Here is a 21,807-nt window from a genome sequence, read left to right on the forward strand (position 1 = left end):
TACTGGGAACATAGGGTCATTTGACACTATAATTCCCTTTGGTTGCAACTCTCGCACAAACCACTAGATGGCAGCAGACAACCAGAAATGCAGTCTCACCATCAACCATCGCTGCAGTCCAAATATCTCACCTTAAAATGTTTATTTAATATACCATAATTTCTTGTATTAATACATTTATCTGGTCAACATATATATCCCATTTAATATAATTGAAAATGTACAATTTGAAATCAAACACGAGTATATTATCAATTCTATGTTAAAATATGCTTATTGGAGTCTCATTCCTTTTCAACATAAATATAGCCCACATATTTGTACATCTCTTGATAGTGTTATTTTGAGTGCATGAAAAACACAATTTATATATAATTTATGGGACAATTTACTGTTTTCTCCTCGGTCTGAAATGAAAGAAGCAATGTTGTTATTCTAAAGTGAGTTGGTTAAACACTTAAAATAGACAATTACATATTCATTTTAGATTTAAAGGTATCTTATGCATTAGACACATCTCCCAGGTTCGTATATATATGTATATATGTTATTTGAGTATTTTAATTAGATTTGAAAATTATAGACAAATTATTTATATGACTTTCTAGGTATACATTAATTTTATCTAAGAACTATGTAGATAATTTGTTATTAAAAGTACATAGGTTAAGATATTTTGAAATCTTGATTCTTAGGCTTTCAACTTCCCATATGTCTGTAGGTAACTTGAGTTCAGATTCTTTGTGTATCTGAGGTTCATGGACAATTAACAGGCCTGTGCTAATTACTATATCTTCAGAATTTTGTTTGCATATCTGACTTATGTAGAGAATCTTGTCTCCAACATCCCGGGATACATCCAGGCTTGGTTAATTATCAGGCCCATGTAATGACCCAATGTGGAGTTATGAGCTTCAAAGGCTAAATTAGTTTAGAGATTTCAATCTGGGAAGGCTATACAACAATAATTCATTAGAAATTACCTCTCTTCTGAGAACGTGATCAAAGGCTCTTGAGATGTGACATTATCTCTTATAGTTTGGGACCAATGTTTGTTCTTTTTAGAAGTCCTGTCTATTTCTTTTGTTCTACAAGTCTGTAGTTGAGAATAAAAGGGAGGGGTTGATATCACCAGTGACGTGCAGTCACTAGAGGCAGGTGAGGCAGTGCTTCACCTCTCATATGGGCAAAAATATTTTTTATTTTTTTTTGGCTTTAAAAAAAATAAAAAAATTGCTATTTTTTTTTCCCCAGCATTTTTTTTTCACAGCTACATGTTGTGCAATGGAGAGGCACAAGCAGGTCTGCCCACCATTACACAACATGCTGCGCCATCTACTGGATTAAAGTGGTTAAGCTCATTGCATGGCCCATTATCTTCTTATTTGAGGCAGTCCTATTTGGGCTGACCCAATCCAGTGAGAGGCATTAGTAAGTGGAATTTAGGGTTGGGGCTGGATGTTAAATCATATAAAACAAAACAAAAACGGAAAAAAACAACTTTCATTTATTTTGTTGCTGTCCTGTGAAGCTGACAGCTTTGCTAAAGTGAAAAAGAGAGTTCTGTTCTTCCCCTCTAAGTGCAGTGGAATGTGCCACTGTCACTTCCTGAATCCTTACAGAGCAGGAGAGAGGCACAGAGAGCAGTGTTTCAACCACATTTTATTGTAGTAAGTGCTGCAGCCGTAGATTTTACTGAAATGGATTCTGTTAGTGAAAATGATAATTTAATGAATGTGGTTTAGTGTTTTTGTTGAATTGTGTTCAGATACAGCTCATTAACAGGGGGGGACAGTAAGTGAGCATAACCCAAGCAGAAGAGTAAAGTAGTATTCTACATCTCTTGTGATTCACAAATTGTGTTCAGATACAGCTCATTAACAGGGGGGGACAGTAAGTGAGCATAACCCAAGCAGAAGAGTAAAGTAGTATTCTATATCTCTTGTGAGTCACAAATTGTGTTCAGATACAGATCATTAACAGGGGGGGACAGTAAGTGAGCATAACCCAAGCAGAAGAGTAAAGTAGTATTCTATATCTCTTGTGAGTCACAAATTGTGTTCAGATACAGCTCATTAACAGGGGGGACAGTAAGAGAGCATAACCCAATACTTACAGGAAGTCAAAGGGTCAATTCAGATTTAAATCCATAATTTAAAACCCAGAGTTTGAAGTTAAGTGTGCAGTGTCCACATTATTTAAATTAAAGTTTTTGACATTGAAAATTCCTAAGCCTCCCCTTTTCATGGTTATTTGATTTAATTTTGTACAAACTCCATATATGTTATTTATGTCTGTTCAGTCAGAGGATGCAGTATCTATTTTTATTTTTCTATGTGTCTCCATTTATTTAAAGACTGCTGTTAACTTGTAATTCACAAATCAATTGAAAGCTGTTGCATTGTGTTTTTAATCTGTGCTGCTTTTATACAAGTTTATATTAATAAAAGGAGATGAGTCATTTAAAAAATATATGTAATTATTGCAGTTAAATGTTTTTAGAAATAATGCCACTGTAAAGTAACTGGTTAAACACATAGTCAAAGGGAGACATTTAAAATTAAACTTTCATGATTGAGGTAGAGCATGCTATTTTAATAGACTTTTCTAGTTATTTATATTTTGAGAATTAGCATCAACTGTTACTGGTCCCATGTCAGCAAATCAAATTAGTTTTTGAAAGGAACATGAAAGTCATAATTACATTTCCATCATTCAGATAGAAATTGCACAAAAAAAAACAAAAAAACTTTCTATTTTACTTTTATTATGTACTTCATTCTTTTGGTATCCTTTGGTGTCCTTAGTTGAAGAGCATACCTAAGTGGGATGTGCATGTGCATATGAACACCATATTGCAGCAGCTGTGTTGATAACTTGTCCTTTGTGTAAAACTTGTATGGTAAATTATTTCTATTTTTACAATACAGTAGTGAGTAGAGAAGAGCTTGTGTATCATTCTAATTGCTTAGTAACTGGCACTGTGCCACAGAATTGTGTGAGTGTGTATGTGAGCAGAGTGTGTGTGGGTGTCAGTGAGCAGAGTATGTGTGCTTTATTCTCCAGGTAATCAATACATTTCCGATGAGCTGGTGCTTTAGTGCAGTGTTTCTCAACAATGGTCCTCAAGTACCCCCAACAGGCCAGGTTTTCATTATAGCCAACTCATTGCACAGGTGAAGTAATCAGCTGATCAGTAACTCAGTGGTTACTAACTTGCTCTCACCCATCGCCTGATTATGTCACCTGTGCACTGGTTCAGCTATCATTTAAACCTGCCCTGTTGGGGGTACTTGCGGCCTTCTGTACATGTGTTTCTCCGGCGTATCATATCTAGTGCCTCACCAGCCTCTGACCTCACTGCACATCACTGGATATCACCCATTCCAGTGGTTGTTCACAATGCAGCTAAATCAATTGATAGTAGATATTAAAGGGACAGTACACTGTAAAATTGTTTTTCCATAAATGTATTTTAAATGACTTGTTATACCAACTGCAGAGTATAAAATATTTGAGAAATTGCATTTTCAGGTTTATTTGTGTATCTGAAGTAGCTGGTTTTGTGCTTTGAAACCACAGCCTATTACAGTGGGTTGAACTTCAGGTAATATCAGATCTCATTATGTTATCACTTTTATATACACAGACTTGCTTCCTTATCTTATATTTGTCTGGAACCCCAAAGCTCAATACATAGAGAGAACAATGGAAAATTATCATTTTATTACTTAACTATCATGCCCCCCACTGAGGGTGTAACTTCTTCTGCTGGCTGTGTTTACTTAGGCTTGTCAATAGCGTATACGCCAGTATCAAAACTTTCAGTATAGGTTGGGAAACCACAAGCTAAATCAGCTATTTCAAATGCTGAAATATGAGTAAAGGAGCTACTTGCAACCAATTTAATACACTCTAGCAGGTAAAAAGGATCATTGGGAATAATTTAAAGGGGAGAAAGTTTTTGGGTGAACTGTCCCTTTAACTAGATGAGATATTGAATTTTTGTGATATCCAATGCTACTCAGCCATACCCTGACATACTTAACTAGTGTATAGCAACTTGCAGGAACCATTTATTATTTGTCTATCCTTTTCTCAATACAGTTTACATTAATCATTACTGGAGATAACCTATTATTTTTATTTATTTCAGGAAACAAGAGATCCTATCTGTTGTATAACTGCATCAGATAAAGTCCTAATTGTGGTAAGTAGATATTACCTGACCTGTGATGTTCGGTATTCATTTGAAAACACTCTGGCTATGTCTTGAAACCCAATTATTTTTGCTTATTTACCTATTCTCATTTCATCATGGATAAAGTATTCTATAAGAAAGTGACTACTAGTCTTTTTCAGAAGTATGGCAACTTTTCCAATGTAATGTCTACTATGTGCACCTTTGACCACTTTTTTTGTAGAAGTGAAGTTGGGTATATTATGTGTTACCATTTTATAAACTAATGTAGAACATTTTGTGTTAATAAGGAACAAGACACATAGTATAGTTGATCTGCTGAAATATATCACCAGCTACAAGCAGAATGGCTGTAGAAAAATGTCAAATGTTTGTGTTTTCTACTTTTTTTTTAAATGCAAAACTATTTAATGAGACCTAATATATTCAAGTCTTATACCGTTCAATGTCCTTTCTTAATCCAACTGCTTAAAGGGACATTCAAATTAAACATATAGCGGGTCGGGTTTTTCCGCTCATATTAAAAGTTGAAAGTAAACATGATCACTTTAGCGCAATTGAAGTTAACGCCCGTCGGGATAGTGCATCCTCAAAACTGGTTAACTGTTTTGTGAAACAAATGTGTGTATTTATGTATTTACAGACATATAGACACATATAAACACATAAATAAGTGCATTGGAGCCCTTTTCAGTTAAGTTGATAAAAACATGTTAAAACATATTTATGCAGTATTCATTTTGAAAACGGTGTTATACTGTGTATTTACTGTAAATATTTGGCATTCATATGTTCTGCACATAGCAGATATTCTAAATTTGGCATTTTATGCACATCGGGTTAGTGCGCAAGCGAAAACTTTTTACTTTCAACTTGTGATACGAGTGCTACCTGACGCACGCAAAAAGCTTACTTCTAACGGAGCGTTAAATAATGCTCCACTTGTAATCTGGCCCATAGTTAGGAAAACTTGCATTGTTTTGCAGTTCTTTGCCTGATCACCTCTGCTTAGGCTTATAGGACAGATATGGGAAAGGGTTAAGCTTGTGAAGTCTGAATTGTGCACTTCCTATCGTCCACATTGGAAAAACTCACAATTTACTGAAATTAATTACAGGAAGAGGAGGGGGGTAAAATAAATTATGAAAGCATATTGCAATGTTTTTTTTTTCCGTTTTTTTTCTTTCCAATGGCATGGAGTGTCCACGAGTCCATTCAATTACTAGTGGGAATGCAACGCCTGGCCACCAGGTGGAGGCAAAGAACACCCCAGCAGAGCTGTTAAGTATTCCTCCCACTTCCCATAAACCCCCAGTCATTCTTTGCCTTGTACATTAGGTGGATGTGCGAAGTTGCTGTCTGAAGATTTTTAATCCTTTAATGGGTACTTTTCCCTACAAGCAAGGATTGGGGCAATGCTGTGTCCATTTCAATCTCTTTAGTAAGAGTAATGGTGGCTTTCTTCTGTTATGTGTGATCAGTCCACGGGTCATCATTACTTCTGGGATATAACTCCTCCCCAACAGGAAATGCAAGAGGATTCACCCAGCAGAGCTGCATATAGCTCCTCCCCTCTACGTCAGTCCCAGTCATTCTCTTGCACCCAACGACTAGATAGGATGTGTGAGAGGACTATGGTGATTATACTTAGTTTTTATGACTTCAATCAAAAGTTTGTTATTTTAAAATAGCACCGGAGCGTGTTATTACTTCTCTGGCAGAGTTTGAGGAAGAATCTGACAGAGATTTTTTACTATGATTTTAACCGGAGTCGTTAAGATCATATTGCTGTTCTCGACCATCTGAGGGAGGTAAAGGCTTCAGATCAGGGGACAGCGGGCAGATGAATCTGCATTGAGGTATGTGGCAGTTTTTATTTTCTGAATGGAATTGATGAGAAAAGCCTGCCATACCGTTAAAATGACATGTATGTATACACTTCAGTATTCTGGGGATGGTATTTCACCGGAACTACTGTGTTAAGGTCACTAATCCTTTTAATAACTATTCTCATGTTAAACGTTTTTGCTGGAATGTAGAATCGTTTACATTGCTGAGGTACTGTGTGAATAAATGTTTGGGCATTATTTTCCACTTGGCAGTTTTTTGCTTTAATTGTGACAGTTTCGTTTCTCTTCACTGCTGTGTGGGAGAGGGAGGGGCCGTTTTTGGCGCTCTTTGCTACGCATCAAAAAATTCCAGTCAGCTACTTTTATATGTCCTGCATGATCCGGTTCATCTCTGACAGATCTCAGGGGTCTTCAAACTTCTTTGAAGGGAGGTAAATTCTCTCAGCAGAGCTGTGAGAATTCTTATAGTGACTGTGTATAAAAAACGTTGTTTTGTTTTTCTTATGTACAAATTTAATTAGTGTTGTTTTTTACTAATGGGAACAAACCTTTGCTAAAAGTTGTGTTGTTTTAAAATTTGATGCAATAACTGTTTTTCAGTTCATTATTTCAACTGTCATTTAATCGTTAGTACCTCTTTGAGGCACAGTACGTTTTTTGCTAAAAAAGATTATAACCAAGTTGTAAGTTTTTTGCTAGTGTGTTAAACATGTCTGACTCAGAGGAAGATATCTGTGTCATTTGTTCCAATGCCAAGGTGGAGCCCAATAGAAATTTATGTACTAACTGTATTGATGCTACTTTAAATAAAAGTCAATCTGTACAATGTGAACAAATTTCACCAAACAGCGAGGGGAGAGTTATGCCGACTAACTCGCCTCACGCGACAGTACCTGCATCTCCCGCCCGGGAGGTGCGTGATATTTTGGCGCCTAGTACATCTGGGCGGCCATTACAGATAACATTACAAGATATGGCTACTGTTATGACTGAAGTTTTGTCTAAATTACCTGAACTAAGAGGCAAGCGTGATCACTCTGGGGTGAGAACAGAGTGCGCTGACAATGCTAGGGCCATGTCTGATACTGCGTCACAGCTCGCAGAGCATGAGGACGGAGAGCTTCATTCTGTGGGTGACGGTTCTGATCCAAACAGATTGGACTCAGATATTTCAAATTTTAAATTTAAATTGGAGAACCTCCGTGTACTACTAGGGGAGGTCTTAGCAGCTCTCAACGATTGTAACACTGTTGCAATACCAGAGAAACTGTGTAGGTTGGATAAATACTTTGCGGTACCGGCGAGTACTGACGTTTTTCCTATACCTAAGAGACTAACTGAAATTGTTACTAAGGAGTGGGATAGACCCGGTGTGCCGTTCTCACCCCCTCCAATATTTAGAAAGATGTTTCCAATAGACGCCACCACTCGGGACTTATGGCAAACGGTCCCCAAGGTGGAGGGAGCAGTTTCTACTTTAGCTAAGCGTACCACTATCCCGGTGGAGGATAGCTGTGCTTTCTCAGATCCAATGGATAAAAAATTAGAGGGTTACCTTAAGAAAATGTTTGTTCAACAAGGTTTTATATTACAACCCCTTGCATGTATCGCGCCGATTACGGCTGCGGCAGCATTTTGGATTGAGTCGCTTGAAGAGAACCTTAGTTCCTCTACGCTAGACGACATTACGGACAGGCTTAGAGTCCTTAAACTAGCTAATTCTTTCATTTCGGAGGCCGTAGTACATTTAACCAAACTTACGGCTAAGAACTCAGGATTCGCCATACAGGCACGCAGGGCACTGTGGCTAAAATCCTGGTCAGCTGATGTTACTTCTAAGTCCAAATTACTTAATATACCTTTCAAGGGGCAGTCCTTATTCGGGCCCGGTTTGAAAGAAATTATCGCTGACATTACGGGAGGTAAGGGCCACGCCCTACCTCAAGACAAGGCCAAAGCTAAGGCTAGACAGTCTAATTTTCGTCCCTTTCGGAATTTCAAAACAGGAGCAGCATCAACCTCCACTGCACCAAAACAGGAAGGAGCTGTTGCTCGTTACAGGCAAGGCTGGAAGCCTAACCAGTCCTGGAACAAAAGCAAGCAGGCCAGGAAACCTGCTGCTGCCCCAAAGACAGCATGAACCGAGAGCCCCCGATCCGGGACCGGATCTAGTAGGGGGCAGACTCTCTCTCTTCGCCCAGGCCTGGGCAAGAGATGTTCAGGATCCCTGGGCACTAGAGATCATATCTCAGGGATACCTTCTAGACTTCAAATTATCTCCCCCAAGAGGGAGATTTCATCTGTCAAGGTTGTCAACAAACCAGATAAAGAAAGAAGCGTTTCTACGCTGCGTACAAGATCTGTTAACAATGGGAGTGATCCATCCGGTTCCGTGGTCGGAACAAGGACAAGGGTTCTACTCAAACCTGTTTGTGGTTCCCAAAAAAGAGGGAACTTTCAGGCCAATCTTAGATTTAAAGACTCTAAACAAATTCCTAAGAGTTCCATCGTTCAAAATGGAAACTATTCGGACAATTTTACCCATGATCCAAGAGGGTCAGTACATGACCACAGTGGATTTAAAGGATGCTTACCTTCACATACCGATCCACAAAGATCATCACCGGTATCTAAGGTTTGCCTTCTTAGACAGGCACTACCAGTTTGTAGCTCTTCCATTCGGATTGGCTACGGCTCCAAGAATCTTCACAAAGGTTCTGGGTGCCCTTCTAGCGGTACTAAGACCGCGAGGGATTTCGGTAGCTCCGTACCTAGACGACATTCTAATACAAGCTTCAAGCTTTCAAACTGCCAAGTCTCATACAGAGTTAGTTCTGGCATTTCTAAGGTCGCATGGATGGAAAGTGAACGAAAAGAAGAGTTCTCTCTTTCCTCTCACAAGAGTTCCATTCTTGGGGACTCTTATAGATTCTGTAGAAATGTAGATTTACCTGACAGAAGACAGGTTAACAAAACTTCAAAATGCATGCCGCGTCCTTCATTCCATTCAACACCCGTCAGTAGCTCAATGCATGGAGGTGATCGGCTTAATGGTAGCGGCAATGGACATAGTACCTTTTGCACGCCTACACCTCAGACCGCTGCAACTATGCATGCTAAGTCAGTGGAATGGGGATTACTCAGATTTGTCCCCTACTCTGAATCTGAATCAAGAGACCAGAAATTCTCTTCTATGGTGGCTTCATCGGCCACACCTGTCCAGGGGAATGCCATTCAGCAGGCCAGACTGGACAATTGTAACAACAGACGCCAGCCTACTAGGTTGGGGCGCTGTCTGGAATTCTCTGAAGGCTCAGGGACTATGGAATCAGGAGGAGAGTCTCCTTCCAATAAACATTCTGGAATTGAGAGCAGTTCTCAATGCCCTTCTGGCTTGGCCCCAGTTAATAACTCGGGGGTTCATCAGGTTTCAGTCGGACAACATCACGACTGTAGCTTACATCAACCATCAGGGAGGGACAAGAAGCTCCCTAGCAATGATGGAAGTATCAAAGATAATTCGCTGGGCAGAGTCTCACTCTTGCCACCTGTCAGCAATCCACATCCCGGGAGTGGAGAACTGGGAGGCGGATTTCTTGAGTCGCCAGACTCTTCATCCGGGGGAGTGGGAACTTCATCCGGAGGTCTTTGCCCAAATACTTCGACGTTGGGGCAAACCAGAGATAGATCTCATGGCGTCTCGCCAGAACGCCAAACTTCCTCGCTACGGGTCCAGATCCAGGGATCCGGGAGCAGTTCTGATAGATGCTTTGACAGCACCTTGGAACTTCAGGATGGCTTATGTGTTTCCACCCTTCCCGCTGCTTCCTCGATTGATTGCCAAAATCAAACAGGAGAGAGCATCAGTAATTCTAATAGCACCTGCTTGGCCACGCAGGACTTGGTATGCAGATCTAGTGGACATGTCATCCTGTCCGCCTTGGTCTCTACCTCTGAGACAGGACCTTCTGATACAGGGTCCATTCAAACATCAAAATCTAACTTCTCTGAAGCTGACTGCTTGGAAATTGAACGCTTGATTTTATCAAAACGTGGTTTTTCTGAGTCGGTTATTGATACCCTGATTCAGGCTAGGAAGCCTGTTACCAGAAGGATTTACCATAAAATATGGCGGAAATACCTATACTGGTGCGAATCCAAAGGTTACTCCTGGAGTAAGGTTAGGATCGCTAGGATATTGTCTTTTCTACAAGAAGGTTTAGAAAAGGGTTTATCAGCTAGTTCATTAAAGGGACAGATTTCAGCTCTGTCCATCTTGTTACACAGACGTCTGTCAGAAAATCCAGACGTCCAGTCCTTTTGTCAGGCTTTAGCTAGGATCAAGCCTGTGTTTAAAGCTGTTGCTCCACCATGGAGTTTAAACTTAGTTCTTAACGTTTTACAGGGTGTTCCGTTTGAACCCCTTCATTCCATTGATATAAAAATGTTATCTTGGAAAGTTCTGTTTTTAATGGCTATTTCCTCGGCTCGAAGAGTCTCTGAGTTATCAGCCTTACATTGTGATTCCCCTTATCTGATTTTTCACTCAGACAAGGTAGTTCTGCGTACTAAACCTGGGTTCTTACCTAAGGTAGTCACTAACAGGAACATCAATCAAGAGATTGTTGTCCCATCCTTGTGTCCAAATCCTTCTTCAAAGAAGGAACGTCTTTTACACAATCTGGATGTAGTTCGTGCCCTCAAGTTCTACTTGCAGGCAACTAAAGATTTTCGCCAAACTTCTTCCTTGTTTGTCGTTTACTCTGGACAGAGGAGAGGTCAAAAAGCTTCTGCTACCTCTCTCTCTTTTTGGCTTCGTAGCATAATACGTTTAGCCTATGAGACTGCTGGACAGCAGCCTCCTGAAAGAATTACAGCTCACTCCACTAGAGCTGTGGCTTCCACTTGGGCCTTTAAGAATGAGGCCTCTGTTGAACAGATTTGCAAGGCTGCAACTTGGTCTTCGCTTCATACTTTTTCCAAATTTTACAAATTTGACACTTTTGCTTCTTCGGAGGCTATTTTTGGGAGAAAGGTTCTTCAGGCAGTGGTTCCTTCTGTATAATGAGCCTGCCTATCCCTCCCGTCATCCGTGTACTTTTGCTTTGGTATTGGTATCCCAGAAGTAATGATGACCCGTGGACTGATCACACATAACAGAAGAAAACATAATTTATGCTTACCTGATAAATTCCTTTCTTCTGTTGTGTGATCAGTCCACGGCCCGCCCTGTTTTAAGGCAGGTAAATATCTTTTAAATTATACTCCAGTCACCACTTCACCCTTGGTTACTCCTTTCTCGTTGTTTCTTGGTCGAATGACTGGGACTGACGTAGAGGGGAGGAGCTATATGCAGCTCTGCTGGGTGAATCCTCTTGCATTTCCTGTTGGGGAGGAGTTATATCCCAGAAGTAATGATGACCCGTGGACTGATCACACAACAGAAGAAAGGAATTTATCAGGTAAGCATAAATTATGTTTTTAGCAGTTGGAAGATGGCGAGGTACTCCTTGCTTACCTTTCAACATTTATGCTACCCCTATATAGAAAACCAGGGTTGGATTCTCTGTTTTTCTTTTCTCATCAGGTCATCTGTCAGAGGTCGTCTGAGTCTGGCATACCTGAGACGCTGCTCCTGCCCTGCAGTTGACGCTCTAAAGGTAAGTACTTTTATTCCTTCTAGGTGAGAAGTTCAAAGCATTTTGGGGGTTAAATTCCCTCTTTCTCATAATGGAGTCTGAATAAAGTTATAGATTCCTTCATGGTTGGGATTTATTTAATGGGCAGTAGGTACAGGGTTCTGTGCTGCGATAGACCTCCCCCCCTCCCTGTGGTTTAAAAATATCTCTAGGGACTGTATCCCAGGAGTCCCAGGTTAGATACTGGGCTAGAGTAAGCCACTTTACCGGTCTTAAAGTGCATCAGATTATATTTAGAGTCAGTAGGGGTCTGAGCAAATTCCCTTTCTAAAAGGAAAGCATGTAGGAGGGTATCTGTACAAGGTTTTTAAACCCAGATGTGTGTGTGTGTTATTGTGTGGGCACAAAGTGACACATACTTTATTCATTTTAGGTGTACATGTGTGTGACATAATCGCTGCCCACTGGTTTCCTGTGGCGCAGCTTGCAGGCAATCAACGTTTTCTTCCCTTATCTGCCTCAATATACATAAATGAGGGATCCTCTGTAATCAGTATTCATTGCGATCGTTTGCACGAAACTGCTAATTTTGGCGCCAATTTCTCTCGTTATGAGCATTAAGCCTTTGCTTCTATGGCTCTCCATAGTGTTTATGGGATCAGTTTGTGCGCTTGGAAGATGGATATGCAGCTGCTTATTCTCTTCCCCTCAAGCATAGAGGTAAAGCGCTGGAGATCAGGTTTTTATAGTGTGGGATTTTTATTTATTTTGTTCTCACTATTTAATGTTCTTATATTTGTCATGCTGTGACTGTTAGAGGGAGAGCTGTGATCATCTTATAAGGTGAATAACATTTTGCGCTTTTTAGAACAAAGCGTCTAGCGACCAGAGTAACCCATACTGTACATTTCTGTAGGGTACTATAAGGAGACTTTAATGTATGGAGCATCTTAGTCAGCTCATTGTGGATCTGGAAGCCGTTGTTTGAAAGGGGCGTGGCCTATGCTCCGAGTTTCATGCTGATGATGGCGTGTACTCACAGTCCTCATTCAGAGTAACCCTTTTGGGACGATTGCTTTGAGCAGCCTTAATATTAAAGTGGCTCTTTAGATTTTTATGCCATACTCTCTACTGCCCTAAAAAATTTTCTTTTGCGGTGCGTGAAAGGTATAAGGGGTCTCTGGTAGGAATGTTGTCATAGAGAGGGCTTCAGTGTAAGGGTCTAACTGTTTGGCTTTTAAAATGAGTAATCTAAATTCGTATTTTTATTGTCACTGGTAATACTGACGTTTCCAGTTCTATTCTCATGTGTTTGTCTACATGGGTGTGATATGACTGTGATTTCCCATAGTTTAAAGGGACACTGAACCCAATTTTTTTCGTTCATTATTCAGATAGAGCATGCAATAATAAGCAACTTTCTAATTTACGCCTATTATCATTTTTTCTTCATTCTCTTACTATCTTTATTTGAAAAAGAAGGCATCTAAGCTAAGGAGCCAGCCAATTTTTGGTTCAGACCCATAGACAGGACTTGTTTATTGGTGGATGAATTTATCCAATGTAAAGATAAAAAACACTAGGGAGAGCTCAAAACGAGCTAAAAAGTAAATTAAACTAACCTATCCTCAAAAACAAATATTTCAGTATAATTGATAAAATATATAAATATATAGTATATATAAAGAATAATTGATGCCAAACAATAGAAAGTGCCGGTTACAAACACATATTTTTTACCAGAATGAGTAATAGTATAAAATATTTAATTACACTTAGACAGTTATACAATATAGGTCGACCTATTATAAATAAACATACATATTTAATAAAACACGATAAACAGAAAATAAAAATCAATATTAGAAATGGTAAAATACACCCATTTGAGCCAAATGTTCGTATAGCAGTTGAAATCCAATGCGATAATATCCTTCAACTTGTCACTATATGGGCCCACAAACAGGTCTGTGCAAAATTGTATATAGGTGTAGAAAAGCCGTCCCAGAATGGAAAAAACGTAGCCGATGGTACTGTGCTCCTACGGACAAAGAATCCTCTTAATGTATGTCAAATGCTCAGCTTGAAAAAGAAACTACTGTTTTTAAACTCGTTGCTCATTTAACCTGGCTCCTATATTTGGAGCATTTGCTAAACTTCTGGCGAAATAACCCTTTAAGGTGAAGACTGCAGTATTGGCCGCGCAAGCAGGTCTTGGGAGTTTAGATTTTGTTTTAAGGCAAACCTAATCCTGTAAAAGAAAACTGCATTTCATCACCGGGTTTATAGCCAGATTGTATATGTCTATAGCTGTAAGCACTCTTGTTCCAGAGACTGAATAATACCCTCTGTGGGTGGTCCACGGCACGGATCAGTGTTTTACAGACTGGAGGCCGGTTCCTGATATCTAATATGTGAGTACGGATATACTTTTTGTCATTCACATTTGACATACATTAAGAGGATTCTTTGTCCATAGGGGCACAGTACCATCGTCTACGTTTTTTCCAATCTGGGGCGGCTTTTCTACACCTATATACAATTTTACACAGACCTGTTTGTGGGCCCATATAGTGACAAGTTGAAGGATATTATCGCATTGGATTTCAACTGCTATACGAACATTTGGCTCAAATGGGTGTATTTTACCATTTCTAATATTGATTTTTATTTTCTGTTTATCGTGTTTTATTAAATATGTATGTTTATTTATAATAGGTCGACCTATATTGTATAACTGTCTAAGTGTAATTAAATATTTTATACTATTACTCATTCTGGTAAAAAATATGTGTTTGTAACCGGCACTTTCTATTGTTTGGCATCAATTATTCTTTATATATACTATATATTTATATATATTATCAATTATACTGAAATATTTGTTTTTGTGGTTAGGTTAGTTTAATTTACTCTTTAGCTCGTTTTGAGCGCTCCCTAGTGTTTTTTATCTTTACATTTGTTTTTATTATAGGTTTGAGAGGGTGTCCTATTTTTTCTAGTTGGAGTTTGCAATAAATCACTATTTTTGGCGCTGGTCACTATATACTCTCTTCTGGATGAATTTATCCACCAATCAGCAAGAACAACCCAGGTTGTTCTCCAAAAATGGATCGGCATCTAAACTTACATTCTTGCTTTTCAAATGAAGATACCAAGAGAATAAAGAAAATTTGATAATAGGAGTAAATTAGAAAAAAAATCTGGGTTCAGTGTCCCTTTAACTCTGGTTTCTATGGTTGACTGTTAGACCTCCTCTTGGCTAAGAATCTTTTTTCTTCCTATTTAGGTCTAACTGTGTGACTTTTACAATTACCAATATCTGTATTTTCAGGAAATTTGGTTTTGTTATTTTATTTTTTTCAATATTTTTATCTCTCATTTCTTGTCCTTTGGTGCCATCTTATGGTAATTCAATGGTATTTCATCTATCTTCCTAGACCTCAAATTCTGATCTCTGAGGTTCATAATCAAGTGTGATTTCACATAGGAGTACTCTGAAAGCCATAAATTGACATGTATATCTGGGGGGGTTTCTCCGCAGCTTGCATGCCTGGCTACAAAGCATCTATTTCATCCTCAGCTTCTGGTTGTTTTTAAATATAACTCTCATAATGTAGAGATTCCCAGTGCTGTTGCGACAGTATACTCTATAATCGTAATATATCTAGTTATCCTAAGTGAGAGAAGTCTCTCTATTTAGGATGAGTTCTAATCAGAAAGAATCAGACTGTCTAGTAGTGATTTCTGATTTGCTGTTTCACCCCATTAGGGGATCACGGTGTGTTAACACAGTATTTAAAACAGAGTGTTTAAGATATTAGAAATCTCATATGATTATTTTTATATTTATATATTGTTATATATACTTGTCCCTCCTTAGGAGAAGACCTATAGATCATTATGTCGCATATAGTTTTGTTCTTGCAGCTTCTATTGTTTCATATAATTTACATGTTGATTTTATGGTCACTAATTTTTATATCTACTCTTGATGAGATTTTAAGGTATGTCTGTTTCAGTTACTATCTCTATTATTTTCAATATTTTATCTTAGTGATCTGATGTCACTATTAAGATAAAATAATTTCATGTATTTTTTGTATATGTGTAGAAAATTCCTCTGGTGACGAAACAAAGAGAAACTGGCTGAGAACCAGGAGTCTCCAGTTTCAGATCCAGGCTCGGCTGTGACACAAACCTGAAAGTGTTAATGGTTTTTTCTCCAACATAGGTGTGTCCGGTCCACGGCGTCATCCTTACTTGTGGGATATTCTCTTCCCCAACAGGAAATGGCAAAGAGCCCAGCAAAGCTGGTCACATGATCCCTCCTAGGCTCCGCCTTCCCCAGTCATTCTCTTTGCCGTTGTACAGGCAACATCTCCACGGAGATGGCTTAGAGTTTTTTGGTGTTTAAATGTAGTTTTTATTCTTCAATCAAGAGTTTGTTATTTTAAAATAGTGCTGGTATGTACTATTTACTCTGAAACAGAAAAGAGATGAAGATTTCTGTTTGTAAGAGGAAAATGATTTTAGCAACCGTTACTAAAATCGATGGCTGTTTCCACACAGGACTGTTGAGAGGAATTAACTTCAGTTGGGGGAAACAGTGAGCAGACTTTTGCTGCTTGAGGTATGACACATTTCTAACAAGACTTGGTAATGCTGGAAGCTGTCATTTTCCCTATGGGATCCGGTAAGCCATTTTTATTAAATAAGAATAAAGGGCTTCACAAGGGCTTTAAAGACTGGTAGACATTTTTCTGGGCTAAAACGATTGATTTATAAGCATTTTTAATAGTTTATAGCTTTGAGGAGTTATTTTATTCTTGGGAATTATGTTAAATAACCGGCAGGCACTGTATTGGACACCTTTTTCACTGGGGGCCTTCTCTAATCATAGGCAGAGCCTCATTTTCGCGCCATTAATGCGCAGTTGTTTTTGGGAAGCAAGGCATGCAGATGCATGTGTGAGGAGCTCAGATACATAGAAAAAGCTTACTGAAGGCGTCATTTGGTATCGTATTCCCCTCTGGGCTTGGTTGGGTCTCAGCAAAGCAGATACCAGGGACTGTATAGGGGTTAAATATAAAAACGGCTCCGGTTCCGTTATTTTAAGAGTTAAAGTTTTCAAATTTGGTGTGCAATACTTTTAAGGCTTTAAGACACTGTGGTGAAATTTTGGTGAATTTTGTACAATTCCTTCATACTTTTTCACATATTCAGTAATAAAGTGTGTTCAGTTTAAAATTTAAAATGACAGTAACGGTTTTATTTTAAAACGTTTTTTGTACTTTGTTATCAAGTTTATGCCTGTTTAACATGTCTGAACTATCAGATAGACTATGTTCTGTATGTGAGGAAGCCAAGGTTCCTTCTCATTTAAATAGATGTGATGTATGTGACACAAAATTTAGAGAAAATGATGCCCAAGATGATTCCTCAAGTGAGGGGAGTAAGCATGGTACTGCATCATCCCCTCCTTCGTCTACGCCAGTCTTGCCCACACAGGAGGCCCCTAGTACATCTAGTGCGCCAATACTCCTTACTATGCAACAATTAACGGCTGTAATGGATAATTCTATCAAAAACATTTTAGCCAAAATGCCCACTTATCAGCGAAAGCGCGACTGCTCTGTTTTAGAAAATACCGAAGAGCATGAGGACGCTGATAATAATGGTTCTGACATGCCCCTACACCAGTCTGAGGGGGCCAGGGAGGTTTTGTCTGAGGGAGAAATTTCAGATTCAGGGAAAATTTCTCAACAAGCTGAACCTGATGTGATTACATTCAAATTTAAATTGGAACATCTCCGCGCTCTGCTTAAGGAGGTGTTATCTACTCTGGATGATTGTGACAATTTGGTCATTCCAGAGAAATTATGTAAGATGGACAAGTTCCTAGAGGTCCCGGGGCCCCCCGAAGCTTTTCCTATACCCAAGCGGGTGGCGGACATTGTAAACAAAGAATGGGAAAGGCCCGGCATACCTTTTGTCCCTCCCCTTATATTTAAGAAATTGTTTCCTATGGTCGACCCCAGAAAGGACTTATGGCAGACAGTCCCCAAGGTCGAGGGGGCGGTTTCTACTCTAAACAAACGCACTACTATCCCTATAGAAGATAGTTGTGCTTTCAAAGATCCTATGGATAAAAAATTAGAGGGTTTGCTTAAAAAGATGTTTGTTCAGCAAGGTTACCTTCTACAACCAATTTCATGCATTGTTCCTGTCACTACAGCAGCGTGTTTCTGGTTCGATGAACTAGAAAAGTCGCTCAATAAAGATCCTTCTTATGAGGAGATTATGGACAGAATTCATGCTCTTAAATTGGCTAACTCTTTTACTTTAGACGCCACTTTGCAATTGGCTAGATTAGCGGCGAAAAATTCGGGGTTTGCTATTGTGGCGCACAGAGCGCTTTGGCTAAAATCTTGGTCAGCGGATGCGTCTTCCAAGAACAAATTGCTTAACATACCTTTCAAGGGGAAAACGCTGTTTGGCCCTGACTTGAAAGAGATTATTTCAGATATCACTGGGGGTAAGGGCCACGCCCTTCCTCAGGATAGGTCTTTTAAGGCTAAAAATAAACCAAATTTTCGTCCCTTTCGCAGAAACGGACCAGCCCCAAGTTCTACATCCTCTAAGCAAGAGGGCAATACTTCTCAAACCAAGCCAGCCTGGAGGCCAATGCAAGGCTGGAACAAAGGTAAGCAGGCCAAGAAACCTGCCACTGCTACCAAGACAGCATGAGATGTTGGCCCCCGATCCGGGACCGGATCTGGTGGGGGGCAGACTTTCTCTCTTCGCTCAGGCTTGGGCAAGAGATGTTCTGGATCCTTGGGCGCTAGAAATAGTCTCCCAAGGTTATCTTCTGGAATTCAAGGAGCTACCCCCAAGGGGGAGGTTCCACAGGTCTCAATTGTCTTCAGACCACATAAAAAGACAGGCATTCTTACATTGTGTAGAAGACCTGTTAAAAATGGGAGTGATTCATCCTGTTCCATTAGGAGAACAAGGGATGGGATTCTACTCCAATCTGTTCATAGTTCCCAAAAAAGAGGGAACATTCAGACCAATCTTAGATCTCAAGATCCTAAACAAATTTCTCAAGGTTCCATCGTTCAAAATGGAAACCATTCGGACAATTCTTCCTACCATTCAGGAAGGTCAATTCATGACCACGGTGGATTTAAAGGATGCGTATCTACATATTCCTATCCACAAGGAACATCATCGGTTCCTAAGGTTCGCCTTTCTGGACAAGCATTACCAGTTTGTGGCACTTCCATTCGGATTAGCCACTGCTCCAAGAATTTTCACAAAGGTACTAGGGTCCCTTCTAGCGGTGCTAAGACCAAGGGGCATTGCAGTAGTACCTTACTTGGACGACATACTGATTCAAGCGTCGTCTCTACCACAAGCAAAGGCTCATACGGACATTGTCCTGGCCTTTCTCAGATCTCACGGGTGGAAAGTGAACGTAGAAAAAAGTTCTCTATCTCCGTCAACAAGAGTTCCCTTCTTGGGAACAATAATAGACTCCTTAGAAATGAGGATTTTTCTGACAGAGGCCAGAAAATCAAAACTTCTAAGCTCTTGTCAAGTACTTCATTCTGTTCTTCTTCCTTCCATAGCGCAGTGCATGTAAGTAATAGGTTTGATGGTCGCGGCAATGGACATAGTTCCTTTTGCGCGAATTCATCTAAGACCATTACAACTGTGCATGCTCAGTCAGTGGAATGGGGATTATACAGACTTGTCTCCGACGATACAAGTAGATCAGAGGACCAGAGATTCACTCCGTTGGTGGCTGACCCTGGACAACCTGTCACAAGGGATGAGCTTCCGCAGACCAGAGTGGGTCATTGTCACGACCGACGCCAGTCTGGTGGGCGGGGGCGCGGTCTGGGAACCCCTGAAAGCTCAGGGTCTTTGGTCTCGGGAAGAATCTCTTCTCCCGATAAATATTCTGGAACTGAGAGCGATATTCAATGCTCTCAAGGCTTGGCCTCAGCTAGCAAAGGCCAAATTCATACGGTTTCAATCAGACAACATGACGACTGTTGCGTATATCAACCATCAGGGGGGAACAAGGAGTTCCCTGGCGATGGAAGAAGTGACCAAAATAATTCAATGGGCGGAGACTCACTCCTGCCACTTGTCTGCAATCCACATCCCAGGAGTGGAAAATTGGGAAGCGGATTTTCTGAGTCGTCAGACATTTCATCCGGGGGAGTGGGAACTCCATCCGGAAATCTTTGCCCAAATAATTAAATTGTGGGGCATTCCAGACATGGATCTGATGGCGTCTCGTCAGAACTTCAAGGTTCCTTGCTACGGGTCCAGATCCAGGGATCCCAAGGCGACTCTAGTGGATGCACTAGTAGCACCTTGGAGCTTCAACCTAGCTTATGTGTTCCCACCGTTTCCTCTCATTCCCAGGCTGGTAGCCAGGATCAAACAGGAGAGGGTATCGGTGATCTTGATAGCTCCTGCGTGGCCACGCAGGACTTGGTATGCAGATCTGGTGAATATGTCATCGGCTCCACCATGGAGGCTACCTTTGAGACAGGACCTTCTTGTTCAGGGTCCGTTCGAACATCCGAATCTGGCCTCACTCCAACTGACTGCTTGGAGATTGAACGCTTGATTTTATCAAAGCGAGGGTTCTCAGATTCTGTCATTGATACTCTTGTTCAGGCCAGAAAGCCTGTAACTAGAAAAATCTACCATAAAATATGGAAAAAATATATCTGTTGGTGTGAATCTAAAGGATTCCCATGGAACAAGATAAAAATTCCTAAGATTCTATCCTTTCTTCAAGAAGGTTTGGAGAAAGGATTATCTGCAAGTTCTTTGAAGGGACAGATTTCTGCTTTATCTGTTTTACTTCACAAAAAGCTGGCGGCTGTGCCAGATGTTCAAGCTTTTGTTCAGGCTCTGGTTAGAATCAAGCCTGTTTACAAACCTTTGACTCCTCCTTGGAGTCTTAATTTAGTTCTTTCAGTTCTTCAGGGGGTTCCGTTTGAACCCCTACATTCCGTTGATATCAAGTTATTATCTTGGAAAGTTTTGTTTTTGGTTGCAATTTCTTCTGCTAGAAGAGTTTCAGAGTTATCTGCTCTGCAGTGTTCTCCTCCTTATCTGGTGTTCCATGCAGATAAGGTGGTTTTGCGTACTAAACCTGGTTTTCTTCCGAAAGTTGTTTCTAACAAAAATATTAACCAGGAGATAGTTGTGCCTTCTTTGTGTCCGAATCCAGTTTCAAAGAAGGAACGTTTGTTGCACAATTTGGATGTAGTTCGTGCTCTAAAATTCTATTTAGAGGCTACAAAGGATTTCAGACAAACATCTTCCTTGTTTGTTGTTTATTCTGGTAAAAGGAGAGGTCAAAAAGCAACTTCTACCTCTCTCTCTCTTTGGCTTAAAAGCATCATCAGATTGGCTTATGAGACTGCCGGACGGCAGCCTCCTGAAAGAATCACAGCTCATTCCACTAGGGCCGTGGCTTCCACATGGGCCTTCAAGAACGAGGCTTCTGTTGATCAGATATGTAAGGCAGCGACTTGGTCTTCACTGCACACTTTTACTAAATTTTACAAATTTGATACTTTTGCTTCTTCTGAGGCTATTTTTGGGAGAAAGGTTTTGCAAGCCGTGGTGCCTTCCATCTAGGTGACCTGATTTGCTCCCTCCCATCATCCGTGTCCTAAAGCTTTGGTATTGGTTCCCACAAGTAAGGATGACGCCGTGGACCGGACACACCTATGTTGGAGAAAACAGAATTTATGTTTACCTGATAAATTACTTTCTCCAACGGTGTGTCCGGTCCACGGCCCGCCCTGGTTTTTTAATCAGGTCTGATGATTTATTTTCTCTAACTACAGTCACCACGGTATCATATGATTTCTCCTATGCAAATATTCCTCCTTTACGTCGGTCGAATGACTGGGGAAGGCGGAGCCTAGGAGGGATCATGTGACCAGCTTTGCTGGGCTCTTTGCCATTTCCTGTTGGGGAAGAGAATATCCCACAAGTAAGGATGACGCCGTGGACCGGACACACCGTTGGAGAAAGTAATTTATCAGGTAAACATAAATTCTGTTATTTGGCTCTC

At 40.2% G+C, this 21,807-nt stretch overlaps 1 protein-coding gene across 1 annotated transcript in view; it reads left to right on the forward strand.

Annotated features, from left to right (window-relative positions):
• Nucleotides 1-21,807, forward strand: part of WDR35 (WD repeat domain 35) — a 291,517-nt gene that overhangs the window by 115,969 nt on the left and 153,741 nt on the right. The window contains 1 exon segment of the mRNA XM_053709650.1: nucleotides 4,157-4,210. Within this exon segment, the coding sequence (XP_053565625.1) occupies nucleotides 4,157-4,210 (54 nt within the window).

The sequence above is a fragment of the Bombina bombina genome, chromosome 4 (assembly GCF_027579735.1).
Source record: "Bombina bombina isolate aBomBom1 chromosome 4, aBomBom1.pri, whole genome shotgun sequence".
NCBI lineage: Eukaryota > Metazoa > Chordata > Amphibia > Anura > Bombinatoridae > Bombina > Bombina bombina.